The following is a 19,856-nucleotide window of genomic DNA, read 5'->3' on the forward strand; positions in this document are numbered from 1 at the left end:
GGTAGCAAGGAGGGGTGTTGTGTTCTGGGCAAGGAAGGGTCACTGTTCCTCAGAAAGGCTGCGAAAGGTAAATCTCAAACATTTTTGGTTTGCCCTTGACTCCCTTTCCTGCAGGAAGGGTTGGGTGAAGGTTGGTGGTTGCACTACTCACCCTGCTGCCTCTGGGGCTGATGTAAAGGAATGGGAGAGAGGGGTGATTGAGGAGGAGCCCGATGGAAAACAAGGGGCTTTGCCATAGCTGACCCCTCAGCAGGGGGTACAAGCACTGCGTGAGTCAGGAGCTGTGGACCCTTGCTGCGCACTTTTGGTGGGACTTCAGCCACGATGGCGCCTTGTGGGAGCGGCTGGTCCTTTTACTCTGCTTGCTCCTGTTGGACCTAGGATATTGCAGGCAAACCTTGTTTGTGTGCACAGGTGAGGTTTTCATGAACCAGACATAATTTTATTTTTTTTTTTAGGCTCAGGATTACCAAGAGTCTCATTTTCAGAGCTGCTGCATCGGCGTCTGTTGTGGCTCAGCTGCACCAGGCACTGGTGGAGGGGATGGTGGTGTGAGACAGGGGAGCCGCTTGGGAGCGGCTGGGTGAAACCAAGGGAGTTAAAACAGCAAAGGAAAGAGAAATGTGTCCAGAGATGGATGGTTCTTAGTCTAGTGCAGTGGCTGGGAAATCTGGAATCCAGCTAGAAATGCAGTGGTGGATGAAGAGGCTGTTGGGCTACAGGAGGGGACCTGTCTGCTGTAAGAGGCCCCATGTGAGAGATGAGGGGTTAAAGATGAAGGAAGAGAGGTAAATAGCTTTCACTTCCTTATGTGAATTTTACTTCTATTTTTTTAGAAAATCCAACTATTTTAAGTGCTTAAAGACCAGGAGGTGAGTGTGGAGGAGGTGGCCGGGGCTGGGGCGGGCAGGAGCCGCAGGGATATGCCGGGGCAGAGCCTGACTCTTCCCAGCTGTGTTGAAAAAGACAGGAGAAGAAGAGAGATTGCAGCGAGACAAAAACCTCCCAGGAGTGGGAGGAGAAATGCTGAAAGAAACCCGAATTTCACAACCCCCAGAGGAGCAGGGACAGGAGCCACTGCTGCCGGCCCTGGGTGCGACCTTCCCACGAGCACCGGAGCAGGGACCCCAGCGGTGGCCGGGGGACACGGATGAGGGGGACCAGGAGCACGGCACATGCGGCTGTCGGAGGGGATGCCAACGAGTGCGTTTGTGTAACTCCATGTGCGGGAGGGGGGCAGGTGGGCGAGTGTCTCCATCGGCAAACAAGCTGGAGAGCACCTAAACCTCGACCAAGGGGTTTGCTCTGAGCCCAGAGGAGGGTTCAGTTCCCAGCTACGGTGTGCGGGCAGGGATGGCAGAGTCTGAGCGAAAACCGGTGAGGTACAGCCATGGTTGGGATCTGGGGAGGAAGGCAAGTTGCTCTTGTGTTCCTACTGAGAACAATATTAAGATAAGTTTGATTTATTTTCTCTTTTTCTGATCTGAGTGGTGGGACAGAGGGATGAGCTGAACACCCAACGCAGTAGTTGGCAAAGGGGATTAGGAAAGCCAGGTGTGAAGAGGTGTAAAGGTACAGACAGAGCAGAGCTGTGGGAGAACAGACCCGCTCCCCAGCAGTGTCTGGCATGGCACCTGGCAGAAGGGCCTGTCCCCTCAGGCTGGGGACAGGGAGCCAGGGAAGCTGCAGAAATTGTGATACCACAAAACCAGGAGTATTTAAAAAAATTGGTACCCGCAGCAGAGCTGGGACTCCAGCCCGCAGCACTACCATGCTTGTGCCTTTTTACAGCGATACTCGCAACTCTTCCTCAAAAATGGATCTCGGCACTGTGTGTAGCGAAAGAAATATGGACTTTGCTCCCAGAGAAGGGACAACTGAAGGGCAGGATGGGGTGAGCACAGACGGAAGTGCCTTGCCAGAGCTGCTCCATTGCTGCTGGGTATTGGCAAGGCACGGGTGTGCTCAGAAAAGAAATTTGGAGAAATCAGTGTAGTAGCAGACTTCTGCATAGAATTTTTTTTTCCCTGAAAAGTTGTGAATTTGTTGAAAAATGGGGTGATGAAATTTGTCATTGCTGGTGCAGTTGTTTGTTGGCAAGCAAGGAGAGATGGAATGGGAAAAGGCTTAAAAGGCAAGCGGCTCACACCTGGTACAGAGCCACATGATGGGAGGGAGAAATAACAGGGTCACAACGAGAAGTCTGCAACATAGCTCCTGCACAAGTGTCTTCCACCATCCAAGGGGAGCAGGACGCTGCCAGCCAGTGTGGCACAGAGCTTTCCACCAAATCCAGCTGTGGAATGATTAGTAGCTACTGAAAAGTTCGTTCAATTTGTGCGTATGGAAAAGAAAGGCAGATCTTGGATTGTGTGAGAAACTCAATTGCAGAAAGAGAGGCTAGTGAAGGAGCATGTGGAGCGGTGGGCATGAAGGCAGGAGAAGAGGTGTTTCAAGGACCGAGGTGGGAAGCGGTGGGGGGATTGGTTTAATGTTCAGCTTGGCATCGTTCACTCTTCATGGGGTGGATCATGGGGGAAAGTGGGATTTGCCTGGCTCCTCCTCTTACCCTCAACCTGCCATCTTGCCTCTTGGGTGGCATGCCCAAAGCCCACCTCCCCCTCGGGCAGAGGAGCCAGCATGTCATGCTCTCTGGCCAGGGTTTGCTTATTTATTAGCGGCACTATCAAGGCAGTGCAGCCCTTTGTAGAGCTAGTTAATAGTCTCCTTTTCCACAGAGGGATGGAGTTTACTTGTTAAAGCATCCCTACAGCTCCTGGTGCTGGAGCAACACTGGGACTGTTGCCTTGCCAGGATGGGCTGCCAGAATCCTGTCTGTGTCGTCCTGCCTGCCAGTCTTCCCGGTGTGCCCGGTGCTGCAGCTCCCAAATGCCCAGCCCTGGAGGGATGTCTTTGTAAGGGCTCAGCTGGTGGCATTTTATCAGTACCAGGAGGGACAGTGCATTAATGTTTGTTTTCCTTCCCGCTGCCCCTTCTTGTGCAGCTGAGGTGGGTCAGGGCTGAGCGGGTGCTGCTGGGGCGAGTTCCCTCCGCTGCGCTGCCCTGGTCATGTGCCTGGGAGGGTGAAAGCAGGGGCAGCGGTCCCCAGCCCTCAGCTCTCCCAGCAGCCTGGTCACTGCCCTGTCAGGGCTGTGGAAGGCTCCTGCATGGGGATCTCTCTGGGACTTCTCAGGGGGCTGAGATCTCTGGCTGGGGTTTGGATTCAGGCATGCAGGCGCTGCGTGAGCCTCTGCCCAGTGCCTGGATGCTCTGTGCTTCGGCCCCAGGCTTGCATCACCTTGCTTCACCTGGGAGCGATTGCCTCACATGGGACTGGCTGTGGCAGGTCTGTGCTCGGTCTGGCACTGGACCTGAGGCCCCCTGGGGCCACTGCTTTGGCTTCTTGATCAAGATTACAAGCGGCTCCCTGGAGAGCAGAGGTTTGGGCAGCGCTTTGCACCCTCAGGGGTGTCAGGGTGTTTCCTGGGGGAGTTGAAATACATGACCTAACCGTACTTCCCAGAGTGTTGGGAAACAGCGTTTCCAGCCCACTCTGCAAGACCCGAGAAGGGTGAACAGGGAAGTGAGAGTGAGAAGTGAAACAAAAGCATCTGTCCTGTTCCCCACTTCTCTCCCTGCAGTGTTTGTGCAGCTGCAGCTCTGCGAGCTGTTGTGGCCTCGCTCTCTTGAATAGCAAAGCTTCGTTTCTCATGTACCAGGGCTCACTCATTCGATAGAGAGAAGTGCAAAGAGTGATTTGTGTAACACAAGGCTCTTATTTTCATGCTGAGGGCCCAGAGGAGCAGAGTTCGTCCCCTTTCTCAGAGTGCCTCGGAGTAGGAACGCACAATTTGCTTTCTTCTAAAAGCCTCTGGTTTAGGGTGGTTGTTCTTAAAACATCAGTGCTGGTCTTGGGAGGATATGTGAGTGTATGATTCTTTCAGCTTCTGTGTCTTGTGGTGCTCGTACTTGGGGACAGAGGCCTCGAGCTGTGCTGGGGAGTTCGGCTGACCCCTCTGTAGCGCTGAAGGCTTAGAGGGAATAGTTGGGTCCCATCTCCTGTCCCTTCTCCCCTCTCCTGTCCCTGAGGCTGCCAGCTGGCTGCGGGGCTGTCCAGGTCTGTGTTGCCCTTGCTTTGCCCTTGCATGGCACTTAGTGGCACATGCCATGAGGAGCAGGATCCGGCGGTGCCCCCCCTGCCCCAGGAGCTGGGGTAACAACCCGCCACTGCGGGCATCTGGGTGTTTCTTATCCTGTGTAGGCGGCTGCAGAGAAATCCTTGGGAAAAGCGAGATCTTGACTGGAAGAAACATGCAGTGCATGTGGAAATAGAAACTGTGCCCCAAACCAAGGAGGAAAGCAAAATCCAAACCCAAGTCAGGTGGCCTTCCCTGCTTCCCAGCCTCCTCCAGCTCCTCTCGCCAGGGCAGAGTGAAGGCACCCCAGCTCCCCTCTCCAGGCTGAGACCCCAGGGAGCAGGCTCTTGGTTTCAGCTTCCTCAGTTCCAGCAAGGATTCCATTTGCAGACCCCCAAAGGCAGCAGTGCTGCTCACCTTGGCCACCCCAGAGCCCCGGCTCTGCACTGCCTGTCATCTGAGCCCCCGGCGGGCACCCATGGGGGCTGGCAGGGCAGGGTGGGCACGCTGCCGGCTGGGGAAGCGGGAGCTGGGAAGTGGGAATTCTCTCCAGCCCTTGCAGGCTGGCAGGGATGGTGGTGCGGGGGTGCGTTGTGTTGGGTTGTTTTCCCTGGCAGCTCTGCTCCCCGCAGGGATGCTCCACGGGGCAGCGGTGGCTGAGCCCGGGTTGGGGGCACAGGAGGAGGAGGATGGCAATCTGCCCTTGCACCACGGCTGCCCGGGCGATGGGCTGCGGGATCGGTCAGCCTGAGCCCCCCGGGGGCCTCCCCGGGAAGGGGGTCCTGGCTGGCCAGGGGTGGCCGCGGGACTGGGCTGTGCGTGCCAGCAGCTGCCTCCCTGCCTGCTCCCTCTTCCTCTGCTGCTTTCTCCCCATCCTTCCTCCCACCCCTCCTCCTCCTCCTCCTCCTCCCGCCGCCGCCCTCCCCCGCTCCTCGCTTTGTTTCGCTGCCTCCGCACTCCCCTTCCCACCTCTCCTCCCCATCCTCTTCCTCCTCCTCCCCCCCCCCCCCCATCCTCTTCCTTCTCCCCCCCCCATCCTCCTCCATCTCCTCTCTACCCGTTCTGCGCCGGGGGCTGGGGGTGCAAGGTCCAGAAGCCGACCCCCTTGTCTCGCCTCCATTTCTGGCTGCCCCCCCCCCAGGCCCAGTCTCTGGCTGCTGGCTCTGCACAGCCTGTCTCCCTCCTGGCGCTCCCTGGGAAGGGATGCCCAGGCAGGCAGGGATGCTCGGCTGGGACCTTCCTCCTGCTCAGGCAAGGGCCGTGGCCGGAGGGTGCTGGAGCTTGGGGACAGTGGCATCACCGTGGGTACCAGAGCCCACTGCCCATCTCCCAACCCTGAGCATCCCCTCTGCTCTGGCACGCCACGTGCTGAGCTGTGGGGTGGGTGACCCTGACCCTGGGGCTGGATCCAGCAGCACACGGGGGGGATGCAAAGGAAGGACCTGAACCCCGGGTGCTGATCCTGCAGGCAGCAGATCCCGCGTAGTCAGTGTCTCTCCCCTTCTCCGGCCCTTCCTCTTTTCATGCCAGTTCTTCTCCCCTTCCCCATCACTTCCCCTTCCCCAGAGGGATGTGTGCACTGTGGCCCGGTGCTTTGGTGAGCACAGAGGCGGTGTGAGAGGACGTGCAGGCCACACTCACGGGGACTGTACAGGAACCAGCAGGAGGAGGCAGCTGCCTGTGGCTTTGCCTGCAGTGGAGAGGCTGATGTGCTCCGGCCAGCACTTGTCCCTGCAGCCTGTACCTGGCCTGGCTGGTGGGACACAGCATGGAAGCCATGTGGGTGCCACAGTGAGAACCATGGGGACGATAACCTGATAAAGCAGGGGTTTTCTGCTTGGAGAGAGCGGTTATTTAGCCCAGGATGGCTTCTCACGCCGTGCAGGTGCTCCCGGGACCGCAACATAATCTGGTTTAGAGTTTATTCCTGTTTTACCTCCCCCATAGGATTTCTCTTTGTTGTATCTGCAGAAATAATTATATTTAGGAGAACATTCCTCACCGCAGGAGGAAGCGGCGGCCTCCTCGCTTTCATCTGGTGGCGGCTCTCCAAGCGCCTCCCTGCCCATCCTCGCCGGCCGCCCCAGGGCTGTGGGGGAGGCTGCTGGGGGCCCGATGCTGCACCCTGTCGACGGGGGTCCTGGGTTGGCTCAGCCTGGGAGTGTCGGGCACCGCTGCTCCAGGCTCTGCATCCCTCCAGGACCCTGCCCCAGCCTCTCTGGGGTGGGTACAGGGCTGTCGGGGCCCCTGGGCACAAGCGAGCTGAACATGAGCATGTTCCTAAAGTGTTTTCTAATCCTTACAAAACTAAACAGATAAACTACCCTCCAGCTGAAGGGAGTGTTTTGGCAGCCTGTGCGTCTTTCCCCAGTTCACCAGTGGGTGCCTGCCTGCGCCATTGCATCTCTCTGTCACTGTTTTGCTTTGTCTGCTGGTCTTCTCTCCCTGTTTCCCAGCCTGAATAGCCAAGGAACCTGCAGACGCTGACCGGAGGGATCTGGGTATGGGTGACAAAACAGCATTCCCGAGGCATGGTGGTGCCTGCCCCACGCTCCTCTGTGCAGCAGCTTCTCTGTTGTTTTGCTATCCCAGATTCCCAGGTTGTTTATGGCAGCAATTCCTCAGATTGCTGGCCTGCCGCCCCTGGGCTCTCCAGACAGGGCTGGTGCTGGTGGGACGGGTGCAGGCTCCGTCTGCCCGGTGTGGAACACTGACTTCAGAAGGGCTCATGGAACTGTGCCCCGCTCTCCAGGCTGGTGGGTCCCTGGAGACCGCCAGGACACAGGGAGCTTGTGGGTCTGGCACGAGTTTGTCCCAGGCTCAAGAGCAGGACTGCCATCCCCAGGGTGCCCCACACCTGGTGCTGCTGCAGACCCAGCACCCGTGGCCCAGGAGCTGCTGGGTGAGGCCAGCGGTGACCGCTTGTAGGCACGATGTGAGCGTCGAGTTTTCTGCTTGTTTGACTTTTGCCACTGAAACTGTAGCCCCTGTGCGTTTGCTGTGGTCCCACAGGTGATATTGCTGGCGTTGCTGCTATCTCCTGGTGCACTGCCCTAGGCAGACATACTCTCCTCGCTTCTCCACTGCAGGCAGCTTGTCCTTCCAGTCAAAGCTGGGTGTGCCTACGTGACCTTCCAGGTCTGTACTTCCCAGCCTGGCCGGCACAGTGTGTTGCTCCCACATGAGCTCCACAGTAACCAGCATCAGATGCAGTGAACAGCAGCACTGGAGTGGCTCCTTGTGCTGCCTCTCTGGTCGGCTCTGGCACGCCTCTGCCAGCCACCCACCTCAGTTGCTGGAGGTTCTGCATCGTTTGCAGGTCCGGGCGGCTGCCTTGCGCCCTGCAGCCACCTCTGTGACCTCATCTGTGCTCTCGTCCTTCTCCTTGTGGTCTCCCTTCATGTCTGTCAGGTTTATTTGCTCGGGGGATCTTGTGGTGCCAGCACGCAGTGTGGCAGTACACTCCTCCCCACGCAAGTGAGCATCGCTCTGTGTGTCATCCCCGAGCAGTGATCTGACTTCCTTCCTGAAATGGGATGGGATAGTTAAATAGCACGAGGTTGGGACTGGAGTCCTGCAGGATCCTGTCAGGAGCTCTCCCAGAGGGTGGTGGGGATATGTCTCTGGGTCCCAAGTGTCTGAGTGGGGATAAATCGGTTGTGGTCCATTTGTCATGTGCCCCAGGGTGGCATTAGTGTTGGGTCATCCTGCTCTGACCTGCCCATGTCCTGCACCTCTTCCCTGTGTAACTTGGGCACCGTGTGCTGGCACGGGCACAGATGCTCGTGGGGCACCTTGGGCGGGGGGGCGGTGGTGCATGGGAGAAGACTCAGACTTTCTCAGCTTTAGGGGGCATTGGCTGCTGCTCTGTTTGCACTAGGAGGACTGTGGCTTTTGCAGGGATTTTAACTGACTCCGTAGCCCCCTTCTGAAAAGTGACTTCGTAACCCTGAGCAGGCTGTGCTGGTCAGTAGTGCTGCAGGGGGAGGGAGGCAGGAAAAAGGGAAACAAGCCACTTATAAAACCTGACGAAATACTGCTGGAGCCTGGCGTGCTTATTGCTGGGACAAAAGGGCGCTGCTGAAAGGCGTTAATAAAAGCAAAGGGGAGAGGAGGCGCTTGCCATGGCAATGAGGGGGCTGTGAGACCAGAGGGGTGGGCCAGGCAGGGAAGGTGAAGCTGGAGCCTGGCTGTCACAGGGCTGGGTGGGTCAGAGCAGCAAGGGGGTTCGCAGGGCACCAGTGCTGTCTGCCTCGGGCCAGCGCACCCAGACCCGACCTGCCTCCCACGCTGCGGTGATGCTTGGACCCCCGCAGGTGAGCCACCGGCCGAGCCAAGCGGAGCCTCTAACATGTGCCTCGCTTGGGCTTGTGAGCATGGCAGCTTGACCACTTTTCTACGTGCTCCCAATGAGAAAGGTTTGAGGTTTGGTTCCTCGAGCTCCCTGTGCCCTTTGCTGCTGCTTCTCCCTCCCCCAAGGAGCACAGAGTGGCATGTTCAGCTTTCTTGACTGGTCCTGCAAACTGCATGGGTGCCTGTCCCTGGGAGTCACTGCCACGGAGCTCTGGGGCATGCGAGGAGCCAGACCTCAGTCTCGGGGTTCAATAGTGCAGACAGAAATGTTGATAGCGGATGCAGAGCCATCCCCCCCTTCATCCTGGCTCCCTGATCCACCAGCAACTGAGATCACCATGGCCACGCTGCTCCACACCCTGGGGTGCTGGCGACCCATGCTGGCAACACCTGTGTTGGTCTGGGGGTCACTGGGGATGGTGATAAGGAAATGGGTGACAGCTGAACGAGTCCTTTGTGGAGTGGTGTCCCCAGCAGCTGTGTGGTGGCAGGGGTGCCAGGGGGGGTAACAGCCATCTCTCTCTCTCCCTCCCCAGCCATGACAGCGTAGGCAGGCGGCGAGAGATGGATCGCTTCACTGAGTGCGGGACCCAGACGGACGCGGTGGTGGTGCTGTCCCTGGCGCAGGCTGCGGTTCTGGGCTTGGTGTCTGAGAATGAGCTGCTTGGGGCCACAGTCAGCCCCTCGGGCTTCTTCCCGGGGCTGGGAGGGGAGCTGCCGGACACTGCTGCGGTGGAGCCTGGGGAGCCGGAGGGTGAGTGCCGGCTGGAGGGTGAGGGGCAGGTGCCAGGGGATGGGCAGGACGAGGATGCCTTGGAGGCAGAGTCTTCCCTGGAGAAGCATGCCCGGAGGAGAAAGAGGCCTCCGGTGAGGCTGGTGCCCAAGGTCAAGTGTGAGAAGGCAGAGGTGGAGGATGACGTGCTGTATGAAGTGTCCATCCCTGGGGACGAAGAGGGCGAGCAGCAGCGCAGCCACCAGTCCGACCTCCAGGACCCCAGCCAGGAGCAGACGGTGCAGAGCAGCGCCGTGAAGATGATCGACCTCGGCACCTTTGGCAGGAAACCCCGGCGCCTGCGGCACCTGCGCCGGCATGCACACCAGGAGCTGGAGGGCACAGAGCGTCACCTCAGGAGCACTGGTGCAGCAGATGGTGCCACCGCGGGGGACCTGCGGACTGAGTGCGCCTTTGAGGCAGGCGCCCCATCCCCCAGCGAGGCAGAAGCCCCTGCACCAGCATCCCCCGAGCAGGTGAAGAGCGAGCAGGGCTTCGCCTGGCAGGAGCCAGGGGAGCTGGAGGCGGAGGCGACTGGTGCCACCAGCGAGCGCAACAAGAAGGCACAGCTGGACCGACTGGACATCAACGTGCAGATCGATGACTCCTACCTGGTGGAAGCTGGGGACCGCCAGAAGCGCTGGCAGTGCCGCATGTGTGAGAAGTCCTACACCTCCAAGTACAACCTGGTGACCCACATCCTGGGCCACAACGGCATCAAGCCCCACTCCTGCCCCCACTGCAACAAGCTCTTCAAGCAGCCCAGTCACCTGCAGACCCACCTGCTGACCCACCAGGGCACACGGCCCCACAAGTGTGAGGTGTGCAGCAAGGCTTTCACCCAGACCAGCCACCTGAAGCGGCACATGCTGCTGCACACCGACATCAAGCCCTACAGCTGCCGCTTCTGCGGCCGGGGCTTCGCCTACCCCAGCGAGCTGAAGGCACACGAGGTGAAGCATGAGAGCGGCCGCTGCCACGTCTGTGTGGAGTGCGGGCTGGACTTCTCCACGCTCACCCAGCTGAAGCGGCACCTCTCCACGCACCAGGGCCCCACGCTGTACCAGTGCTTGGAGTGCAGCAAGTCCTTCCACTACCGCAGCCAGCTGCAGAACCACATGCTGAAGCACCAGAACGTCCGGCCTTTCGTCTGCACCGAGTGTGGGATGGAGTTCAGCCAGATCCACCACCTCAAGCAGCACTCCCTCACGCACAAGGTAGGGGCCGGGGCATCCATGGGATGCTGCCCTTGCCATGCTTGGAGGAGATGTGCCAGCTCTGGATGTGGGTGTTGGGCGAGAGGGGTGTCCTGGTGCCCCAGAGTCCTGACCAGCCCTGGGAGACGGGTGGTGCGGGTGGGCAGAGGTGGTTGGCATTTGCTAGGGGTCATTAATTAGCAGTGAAAATGCATCGTTACGGGCAGGGTCCCCAAGGCTGTCCAGCCTCCTTTCTTCCTGGAGGTTGCCACCCTCAGGGAGGGGGTCCTCAGACCTGCTGCTGCAGCAGGATGACTTGGGGGACCCTGGCCACATGCTGCCACGGCCCCTCCCGGCGGGCTGTGAAAGAGGGGTTTGCCCTTTCTCAGGGCGTTCTTTCAAGGGGGAGCAGTTGGCCTGAGCAGGAGAGCGGAGCCGGGTCTCACAGCTCTGCTTAGAGCGGGTCTGGCCACGCTCCCTGCAGCCCACCTCCCACACGCTGCTGGGCTCGGGCAGGGCTCTCGAACATACCCCACGCCAAGTCTGCTGCCGTCCGGCAGCCGTGCTCCCCAGCCAGCTCCTACCCATGGGCATTGCTTTGTGGAGCTGCTCTCGCTCCAGTGGCACTGACCCGATACCAGTTTTTCCAAGTGTAAATGCATTTCCAGGGTGGGTGAGAAGATGGTGTCTGGGGGTGAGGCAGGATCCTGCCCGCTGCGGGACCCGGCAGGGGTAATTACCACACACACACCCCCCGGGCAGCGCAGGGATGGCCCCAGGCTCTTGGTAGTGCCCACTCTGTGCTCACAGAAGGAGCGGGGAGCAGGAAGGGTTCAGCTCAGTTCACCCATGCCCCTTGAGGGGCGCAGGTCCCTGCGCTGCACTGTGCCCAGCACTGCTCCTGCCAGGTCTGTTGGGAGGCCCTGAGCGCTGTGTGCTGGCCCCCGCCGCTGCAGGCAGAGCCCTGCCTGCTGCTGCTCTGCCCTCTGCCCACGGCTGTCCTGACGCCTTGCAGGGTGTGAAGGAGTTCAAGTGCGAGGTGTGCGGGCGGGAGTTTACCCTGCAAGCCAACATGAAGCGGCACATGCTGATCCACACCAGCGTCCGTCCCTACCAGTGTCACATCTGCTTCAAGACGTTTGTGCAGAAGCAGACGCTCAAGACCCACATGATTGTGCACTCACCGGTGAAGCCGTTCAAATGCAAGGTACCGTCAGGGATGCGGGGGGGGGGGGGGGATTTGGCAGATCTGGGATAGGGGTTAGCACAGGTCCTGGTGCCCTGTGCTCCCGCAGAAACCTGGCCAGGCTGGGTTGAGTCCTCGGTCACAGGAAAGCAGTTTTGTGATGCCTCCCTCTGTTCGCTCAGGCAAACAGCTGGTCCGGATGCATTGCTCAGAGCTGCGCAGCGGGGAGCAGCTGCTGCGGGCAGGGCATGGGCGCCGCTAGTAGGGAAGGACGGTTCTCTCTGATCAGTGCTGGAGCTTCCAGTGACACCAGCACAGCATCCCTGAGGCCTCCCACTGCAGAGGGGGAGGAGGGAGGCAGCCCCCATACCCTTGGAAGTTGCTGGGAGCAGTGGGGGGGACCCCGGGGGAAGGTCTGCTCTGAAAAGCCCTACAGCTGCACCGGCTGATTCCCTTTGCCGGGGGCGGCCGCGGGAGAGCCCTCACTGACCCCAGGAACGCTGCCCACAGGTCTGCGGGAAGTCCTTCAACCGCATGTACAACCTGCTGGGCCACATGCACCTGCATGCGGGGAGCAAGCCCTTCAAGTGTCCCTACTGCTCCAGCAAGTTCAACCTGAAGGGCAACCTGAGCCGGCACATGAAGGTCAAGCACGGGGTGATGGACATCAGCCTGGACAGCCAAGGTAGGTGGCTCCAGCAGAGCTGGAGCTCCTGGGGAGCTTTGGGCTCCACATGGGAGCTGCCTGTGGAGTGACAGAGGTGCTGTTGGACCTGGACCTTCATTGGTTGTCCCTGTGCTGAATCCTAGATCCCATGATGGACCTGGCCGGGGCTGACCACGCCGAGCTGGATGGGCAGCAGGAGATGGATGACTTCGAAGAGGAGAACTCTTATGGCTACGGGGGGGTGGGCAACCCTCCGGATGAGCATGCCCTGACTGAGCAGGCCATGAAGGAGATGGCATACTACAACATGTTGTAGCCGAGGCTGGAGGAAGCTGGTGGGGGCCTGCGTGAACTTTGTGTGGTAAGAGGAGCTGCTGCCGGGGGGCTGCGGCACCCAGCCAGACCTGCAGCACCGCCCCCGGAGAGGAGGGGGGGCTCCAGCTAAGCTTGGTGAAGGAGAAAAGAGGGATGTCCAGAAACCTTTGCTGGGGTGAAGGCGGGAGCAGAAGCTGGAGGTGGCACAGAGGAGCCGTCGCTGCCTGCCATGGGCATGCTGGGCTCCAGGCCGCTGCCAGACCCTTGCAGAGCCTCAGTGGAGCTCTCGCCATCGCTGGGGTCCTTCCCTCTGGACCCCTTCCACCACCCCTGGAGAGGGAGCGCGGAGCTATGCACCGGCTGCCTGCAGCTCTCCTGCCCGGCACTGAGCTCCCCTGGCTCCACTCCTGCCCACCCGCCCCGCCTGCCCCACCACGCGGTGGCACGTCAGGACCTTGCCCCTGTCTTCGCCCTCGCCTGCACTTCAGTGTCCGGGGCACTTGAAGCTGCAGGCAGGGGAAGGCACGTCCCAGAAGATGATGAGCATTACTAATTATTCTACCTCCTGGGTCCTCCCCCACGGCTGTGCTGGGGCTGCAGCCCGGCCAGCCCCCTGCTCCCCCCAAGCGCCCCGTGGGGCAGAAGCCCCTCAGCCCGCGGGAGGAGGTGGGTTTGTGTTTCTTGCCCTTCCCAGTCTCCCGGGCAGGCGAGAGCTGTCCCGCTTGCTCTGGCACTGGCTGCAAGCTGGCACGGGCGAAGCTGTGGCAGCCTGCGCGAGGCCACGGGGCACATACAAAACAGAATATTTTCTTACAAACTAATGGCAAAGCTCAGAGGAAGCAGCAGCTCTGGGTATAGAGCAACTGTAGCGAGCTGTGTATTTAAAGGAAGGCAAACCCTGCTCAACTTGAGCAAATGATGGTATTTTGAAAGTAATTTATTTTTTTCAGATGTGCCGCGTGGTTGGATTTATCTTTTCACCGAGTTATTTCCTTCAACCAATGTGCTTTGTAAACCTGTGTAACGTGTGTGGTCTGTGCCCAGGGAGCGGTGATGCTGTGCGGGGGGGAAGGGGTTGAGGACCAGAGCAGGGTCCCACCACCCGTGGGGCAGCCAAGCACTAACGAACCACAGCCACTCTCTGTGCTGCCAGTGCCCCCTCCTTGACGTCCCCCCACCCCCCCACCCCCCGGCTGCTTTGGGGCTCAGGAAAAGGCTTTGGCAGGCAGTGATGTGGGTTTGCACCCTCTGCTCCCAGGGTGCTGTGCTGGGGGGGAGAAAGTAGCTGGGGCAGCAGTGGGTCTGGGACCACCACCCTGGCTCTCCTCCCTCCCTGCTGTGGGGCAGGGGGTGGGCAGCTCCCACAGCATCACTCCCCACACGTGCCCGGTGCCAGGCGGGCACCAGTACCCCCTGGGAGGCTGCAGCAAGCCCAGGACCTGGGGTCCACTGGCACAGGGTCTGGGACAGCGCAGGTCCTACCATGCTCCCCAGGGCAGGGCACATCTACCCCATCCCCAAAAGCCCCAGGCTGGCTCTGGGGGGGTGGCACCACTCAGCCCTCCGTGCCCCCAGCACCAACTTCCCTTTCCTCTAGCCTCGGGGCAGGATGGAGCTGGCTGCAGTGTGCCAGCCCAGGCCCCCTCCTGCCCTGCGGCAGTGCTGCCCCCTCCCCACAGCCCCCACACACGCTACCTCAGTCCCGTTACCAAAAAGCTGCGACGCATGTCCCCCCCCTCCATGCCAGGCGAGGCCGAGCCCAGGGGACCTTCACCACTGCCAGGAGGCAGCTGTGGTACCAGGCTTTGCCCTGTGGGATGAGGTGGGGAGGTGGGGGGTCTCGTGCCAGCAGCCCCTCATGCTGGCATGCCCCCCCCCCCCCCCCCGCATACACAGAGCATTCAGCCACCCCTTGTGCAAAGCCCTACTGTGTTTTGGTTGGTTTTTTTTTTATCTCCTTGGTTTGAAGAGTTGTTTAGCAATAATTCTAATAAATGCATATTCTTTAGCTGCTGGCTGCCTCCTGTGGCTGCCCCCCCACCTCCCCCCCATGCCCACGCCACGAGAGCCGTGCCACCACCACATGCCGCTGGCCGGTGAGGTGTTTAATGGCTGCTGGCACCACGAGGTGGGAGGGTACATGGATCGGTGTGGAACAGCCCCCCACCCCAGTTCCCCCCCCTCCCCAGTTCCTACACAACCCTGCTAGAAAGGCTTTAAAAACACTCGTAAGAAAACTGCTTATAAAAATTATTCCAACTGTTCCTGAGCCGTGTCGGTGAGCCAGCAGTGGGGGCGGGTCCCCATCCATCTGGGTGACACCAGGGATGGGTGCCCCCCGCCCTGCCGTCCCACTACTGTTTGCCCAGGGCCTTGTCCAAGTTGTTCTTGATGGCGTCGAGGAAGTCAGTGGTGTTCACAAAGTGCTCATTCAGCTTCACACTGCAGGGGGAGGACAGAGAGGGGCTGGAGGGGTCCCACAGCCTTGGAGGGGGGTACCCTGCCCACTCCCACCACAGGCAGCAGCCAGCCTGGCTGCAGGGCAGAGCTGGGGCTGGCAGCACTGCCCTGGGCGCGGGACGTGGCCCCTGCCCAGCCACAGGCACAGCCCGACCCCACGAGCTGTAAATAGACACCCCAAGTCCCCAGGGACAGTCTGGAGGCCAGCGGCCACCCTGCATGGCCAGCCTGCCATCGTGGCAAGCGGCTCCCCCTCACTGCTCCGCCCCGGGAGCCACACGTACTTGGCGAGACCATGGATGCAGCCAGCGAGGTCCTTCGTCATTGTCCCGCTCTCCACCGTTTCTATGCAGACCTTCTCCAGCGTCTGAGCAAACCTGGGGACAGCAGGACAGCACACGGCTCTAGCAAAGCCAGCACCTCACCGGCACCCTGTGCTGTGGACCCCGGCACTGCTGCGGCCGGGGTGGTTGGCACCAGGGGTGGCTGCTGGCAACACCCCCCACCCTGGGGTACCCAAACCCTGCTCACTTGATGAGCTCCGGGTTACTGTCCAGCTTGCCCCGGTGCTCCAGGCCACGCGTCCAGGCGAAGATGCTGGCGATGGGGTTCGTGCTGGTGGGTCGTCCCTGAATGGAGAGAGCGCTCAGTGCCTGGGGCGGGCAGCACGCGGGCAGCTCACCGCCAACATAGGGCACCCACCTTCTGATGCTCCCGGTAGTGGCGGGTGACGGTACCGTGGGCTGCCTCAGCCTCGATGGTCTTCCCGTCCGGACACACCAGGACAGAGGTCATCAGCCCCAGGGAGCCAAAGCCTGTGGCAGGACGAGGTCAGGGTGGCCCTGGGAGGGGGGGTGCATGCAGCCCACCCTAACCTGCCCCACACCACACTCTCCCACCACCCCACCTTGGGCCAGGATGTCTGACTGGACGTCCCCATCATAGTTCTTGCATGCCCAGACAAAGCCGCCAGAGGACTTCAGCACCTGGGCCACCATGTCATCGATGAGCCGGTGCTCGTACCAGATCTTCAGCTTGTCAAACTCTGTCTTGTAGTGCCTGGGAGCCCAGGGAGGGGAGCGTCAGCCGTACCTGGCCGAGTCCCAGTGTCACCCCTGGGCAATGCCCCGCCCAGGAGGGGCAGCCAGCCTCGCCCAGGCATCTCTGCCCCAGCCTGAGCTCCGCCAAGTCCATACTTATCGAAGATCTCCTGGAAGATGTCTTTGAAGCGCCCATCGTAGGCTTTGAGGATGGTGTTCTTGGTGCTCATGTAGAGAGGCCACTTCTTCTGAATGGCGTACTGGAAGCAGCTGTGAGCAAAGCCCGAGATGGACTGCAAGGGAAATGCACAGACCCCTGTGGGACCCCTGTCCCACCAGCCTGGCCAGGTCCACCATAGATGGCAGGTCATGCTGCTCCACCTCTCCTGCTGCCCCCAGCCCACCCTGTTACCTCATCCGTGTTGTACATGCCCATGCCCACGCCGCCGCCGGGGAAGTTGTACACCTCCCACTCCTTCACCCCGCTGCCATCCTTCGGTGTGAAGACCATCTTGAACGTGCCGGACTTGCCCACCACAAAGTCGGTGGCTTTGTACTGCAAGGGGCAGGGCAGAGGGTTGGGCAGGGTCTGACAGGAGCTGCCAGACACCCCCACGCCGCAGGCAGCCGCTGCAGGGGGCTCACCTGGTCGCCATGGGCATGCCTGCCGATGGTGATGGGCTTGGTCCAGCCAGGCACCAGGCGGGGGATGTTCTTGCAGATGATGGGCTCCCGGAAAACCGTCCCCCCCAGGATGTTTCGGATGGTGCCATTGGGGCTCTTCCACATCTTCTTCAGCTTAAACTCTGTAGCACACAGAGGTGAGGCCCCCGAGGGACACCCCCCGGCCAGGCACAGCCCCAGCAGTCACCCCAGCCCCTGCTTGCCCGCCTCCGCTCCTCCGTGCCATGGGCTGCTGCCAGAGTGCCACTGCCCGGCCAGCCAAGGAAAGGGGCAGCCACCACGGGCTCGTGACTGGCACTGGGCAGAGGCCAGTCTGTCCCCAGCCCTGCACCTGTGGGGTCCCCACAGCACCCCGAGCACCCCAGGGTGGTGAGGGGGCCCCCAGCCCAGGCAGCAGTGCAGCCCCTGATGCACCAGAAACCTGAGCCAGCTGGGGGGGAGGCACTGCTGACCCGGCAAGGCTGGGCACACACGGGGGGCTCAGCACCCCACGGGGCTGCCAGCACCACCCCCACCGTGGCCCCTCACCCCCTGCCCACCTTCCACCCTGGCTTCATCCGGCGTGATGGTGGCACACTTCACAGCCACGCTGTACTTCTGGGTGGCCAGCGCCGAGTCGATGGTGACCTGATCGTCTGTCTTGTCCCGGTGTGGCAGACCCAGGTCAAAATACTTCAGCTGGACGTCCACGTTGGGCAGGATGAGCTGGGGGGTCCCGGGAAAGCATCAGAGCAGGGGGACAGTGTGGGGTGCCCAGGGAACAGCCCCAGCCCTGAGCCCAGCCACGGCTGCCTGCTCGGGACGGTCCCCCCTGCTCAGGACAGTCCCCCCTGCCTGGGACCTCCCCACTTCCAGGTCCTGCCGGAAGCTGTGCTGACTTCGCCACCTGCTTCCTGACTGACAGAGGACGGACGGGCGGACAGAGGACGGACGGGCAGACAGAGGACGGATGGAGGGACAGGGAGGGCAGCGCACAGGGACTGCCCTTCCCCTGTACAACAGCCACCTGTTCCCCTCTACAACACCCGCCAGCTCCACTGGTGCGCCAGCCGCCTGTGCGCCAGGCGGGACCCCCGTTACCTTCTCCTTGATGAAGGCCCAGATGATCCGTGTCATCTCATCTCCGTCCATCTCCACCACCGGGTTGGCCACCTTGATCCGCTTGTCGGCATCTGGGGAGTGGTGGCATGGCGTTAGGGGCGCACAGCCAGCCCCACAGCTCTGCACCCTGGCGTGGGGCCAGGAGATGTCCCGTGGGGACCACGAGGCCCCGCTGGGCAGGGGTCAGGTGCCACCCGTGCAGGAATGGGTGCAAGTCGGGGTGCAAACCCCTCTGGGATTTAGGCCAGTTCATGATGCCAACCCTGCGTGGGGCAGGGCTTGGGTGCAGGTCAGGGTGCACACAAGGTGCTCCCCTCATGTGGCAGTGGACTGCACACCCTTCTCAGGGCAGACCCGGGTGCAAAGCCCCACGTGAGACCCGGACGAGGACTGCATGCAAACCCCTCCTGGGCCAGACCCAGCCCGGGACTGGGACCAGGAGCAAACGCCTCTCAGCACTGGACCTGGATGCAGGCTGGGCTGCAAATCCCTGTACGGGACCTGGACCAGGAGCAAACCCCTCTGGGTGCCAAGCCTGGCCGTGGGTCGGGCTGCAAAATGCCATGTGGGACCTGGACCAGAGGCAACCCCCCCCCAGGGTGGGACCTGGGTGCAGTTAGGCTGCAAAACTCTACGTGGGACCGGGACGAGGAGCAAACCCTTCTGAGTGCCAAGCTGGGTGGCAAAACCTCACGTGAGACCGGGACCAGGAACAAGCTCGTCCAGGGTCAAAGCCAGTGCGAGCCGCGGCGCAAAATCCCACGTGGAACCGGCACCGGGAGCAAACCCCCTCCTGGGGGCTAAACCCGGCAGAGGGTCGGGCTGCAAACCCCCACGTGGAGCCAGGACCGGGAGCAAAGCCCCGCGCGCCTCCGTCACCGGGAGCAAAGCCCCCCACTCCCCGGGACGGGCTCTAAGCCGGGGGCCGGATCCAGGTGCAAAATCCCGTCGTCCCCCCCGAAAAAAAAAAAAAACAGAAACCCGAGCGGTCCCAGCGTGCAGACCCCTCGGTGGGGCCGGGACTGGTGCAAGCCCCACTCGGGGCGGGAGCGGCCGCCCTCTCCGTCCCCAAGGGCACGAGCCCCCCCCGCCACCCCCCCAAGGTCACCCCCCACTCACAGTGCCGGCGCTGCCCCACGGAGGCGGCGGGGAGGGGGCAGCGGGCCAGGCGGCTCAGCGCCGGGGCGGCGCGGAGGTAGCGGGCGGCCATGGCGGGGCGCGACGGGGCGGACGCGCCGGGGGCGGCGGAGCGGGGACGCGGTTCGCTCCGCCCCGGGGCGGTGCGTGCCCCGGCCCCCCCCCGTGGGGCCCTGCGCAGGGCCCCCCGTGGGGATCCCGGGCCTCGGCTTCCCCCCCACCCCCCCATCACGCAGCGCACCCCATCCGCAAAACACCCACGGGGGTGATGCTCTCCGAGAGGTCGCGAGGCGGAAGGGTGCCCCCCTGTTCCGCGGGTGGGTGGGGGCGGGGGGGAGATGCCACTTGCTGGGTGCAGCCGGTGCCAAAGCACAAGGTGACCGGCGAGCCCGGAATCAGCTTTCACCGGGGTCCTGGGAGCAGGCGTCGGGCGGGCACGCAAGGTCGTGTCCCCCGCCCCCGCGTGCATCCCCCTCCCCCCGGGTTCTCCTCGGCGTGGGGTGTGAGGAGCGGGAGGGTCTGCGGTTGTCCCTGTTCCTAGGAAAGGAGCAAAGAGCAAAGGGACATCGCCCCCCCCAGCACCTCAGGGTCGGGGACACGCTGCCCGCTGAGGCCAGGCCTTGGACCCAGCTCAGGCTTTCCCTACATAGAAGCGAGTGATCCTGCACGTTGCCAGCGCGTGACTCAGGGCAGCTGGACCCCGCGGGACCCCCCGGGACGGGTGGCTGTGGGGAAATGCAGCTGCTGCCATTTCCCTGGCAGACCTTCTCCTCGCCTGACCCCAGCATGGGGAGGAGGGGGGTGATGCC

At 61.7% G+C, this 19,856-nt stretch overlaps 2 protein-coding genes across 5 annotated transcripts in view; one reads left to right on the forward strand and one right to left on the reverse strand.

Moving 5' to 3' along the window:
- The window catches only part of ZNF710 (zinc finger protein 710), a 33,037-nt gene extending 18,404 nt beyond the window's left edge, over positions 1 to 14,633 (forward strand). For 2 of the 4 annotated variants that reach the window (XM_056346044.1, XM_056346045.1), the window contains exons 2-5: positions 9,026 to 10,478; positions 11,473 to 11,664; positions 12,154 to 12,328; positions 12,454 to 14,633. In XM_056346044.1, the coding sequence (XP_056202019.1) occupies positions 9,054 to 10,478; positions 11,473 to 11,664; positions 12,154 to 12,328; positions 12,454 to 12,626 (1,965 nt within the window). In that variant the 5' untranslated portion in view covers positions 9,026 to 9,053 and the 3' untranslated portion in view covers positions 12,627 to 14,633. Of the gene's footprint in view, positions 1 to 885; positions 1,204 to 5,423; positions 8,453 to 9,025; positions 10,479 to 11,472; positions 11,665 to 12,153; positions 12,329 to 12,453 lie in introns of those variants that run through there. The other 2 variants (XM_056346043.1, XM_056346046.1) reach the window with 2 other exon arrangements.
- A 227-nt stretch (positions 14,634 to 14,860) lies between these two features.
- IDH2 (isocitrate dehydrogenase (NADP(+)) 2) lies at positions 14,861 to 19,188 on the reverse strand. Its single transcript, XM_056346047.1, has 11 exons — positions 19,030 to 19,188; positions 17,890 to 17,981; positions 17,349 to 17,514; positions 16,771 to 16,931; positions 16,538 to 16,681; positions 16,282 to 16,418; positions 15,993 to 16,144; positions 15,788 to 15,900; positions 15,617 to 15,714; positions 15,370 to 15,462; positions 14,861 to 15,067 (listed from the first exon to the last, which is right to left on the reverse strand). The coding sequence occupies exons 1-11, from the start codon at positions 19,118 to 19,120 to the stop codon at positions 14,980 to 14,982; spliced, it is 1,335 nt and encodes a 444-aa protein (XP_056202022.1). The 5' UTR covers positions 19,121 to 19,188; the 3' UTR covers positions 14,861 to 14,979.
- Positions 19,189 to 19,856: the final 668 nt, after the last annotated feature.

This window comes from Falco biarmicus, chromosome 7 (genome assembly GCF_023638135.1).
Source record: "Falco biarmicus isolate bFalBia1 chromosome 7, bFalBia1.pri, whole genome shotgun sequence".
Lineage (NCBI taxonomy): Eukaryota > Metazoa > Chordata > Aves > Falconiformes > Falconidae > Falco > Falco biarmicus.

Excerpts from the sequence above, each read along its gene's own strand:
- IDH2 (XM_056346047.1), bottom strand. The coding sequence starts at position 19,120 with ATGGCCGCCCGCTACCTCCGCGCCGCCCCGGCGCTGAGCCGCCTGGCC. Across the intron at positions 17,982-19,029 it reads CGTGGGGCAGCGCCGGCACT|ATGCCGACAAGCGGATCAAG; the intron begins GTGAGTGGGGGG and ends ACCACTCCCCAG. Across the intron at positions 16,932-17,348 it reads GGATGAAGCCAGGGTGGAAG|AGTTTAAGCTGAAGAAGATG; the intron begins GTGGGCAGGGGG and ends TGTGTGCTACAG.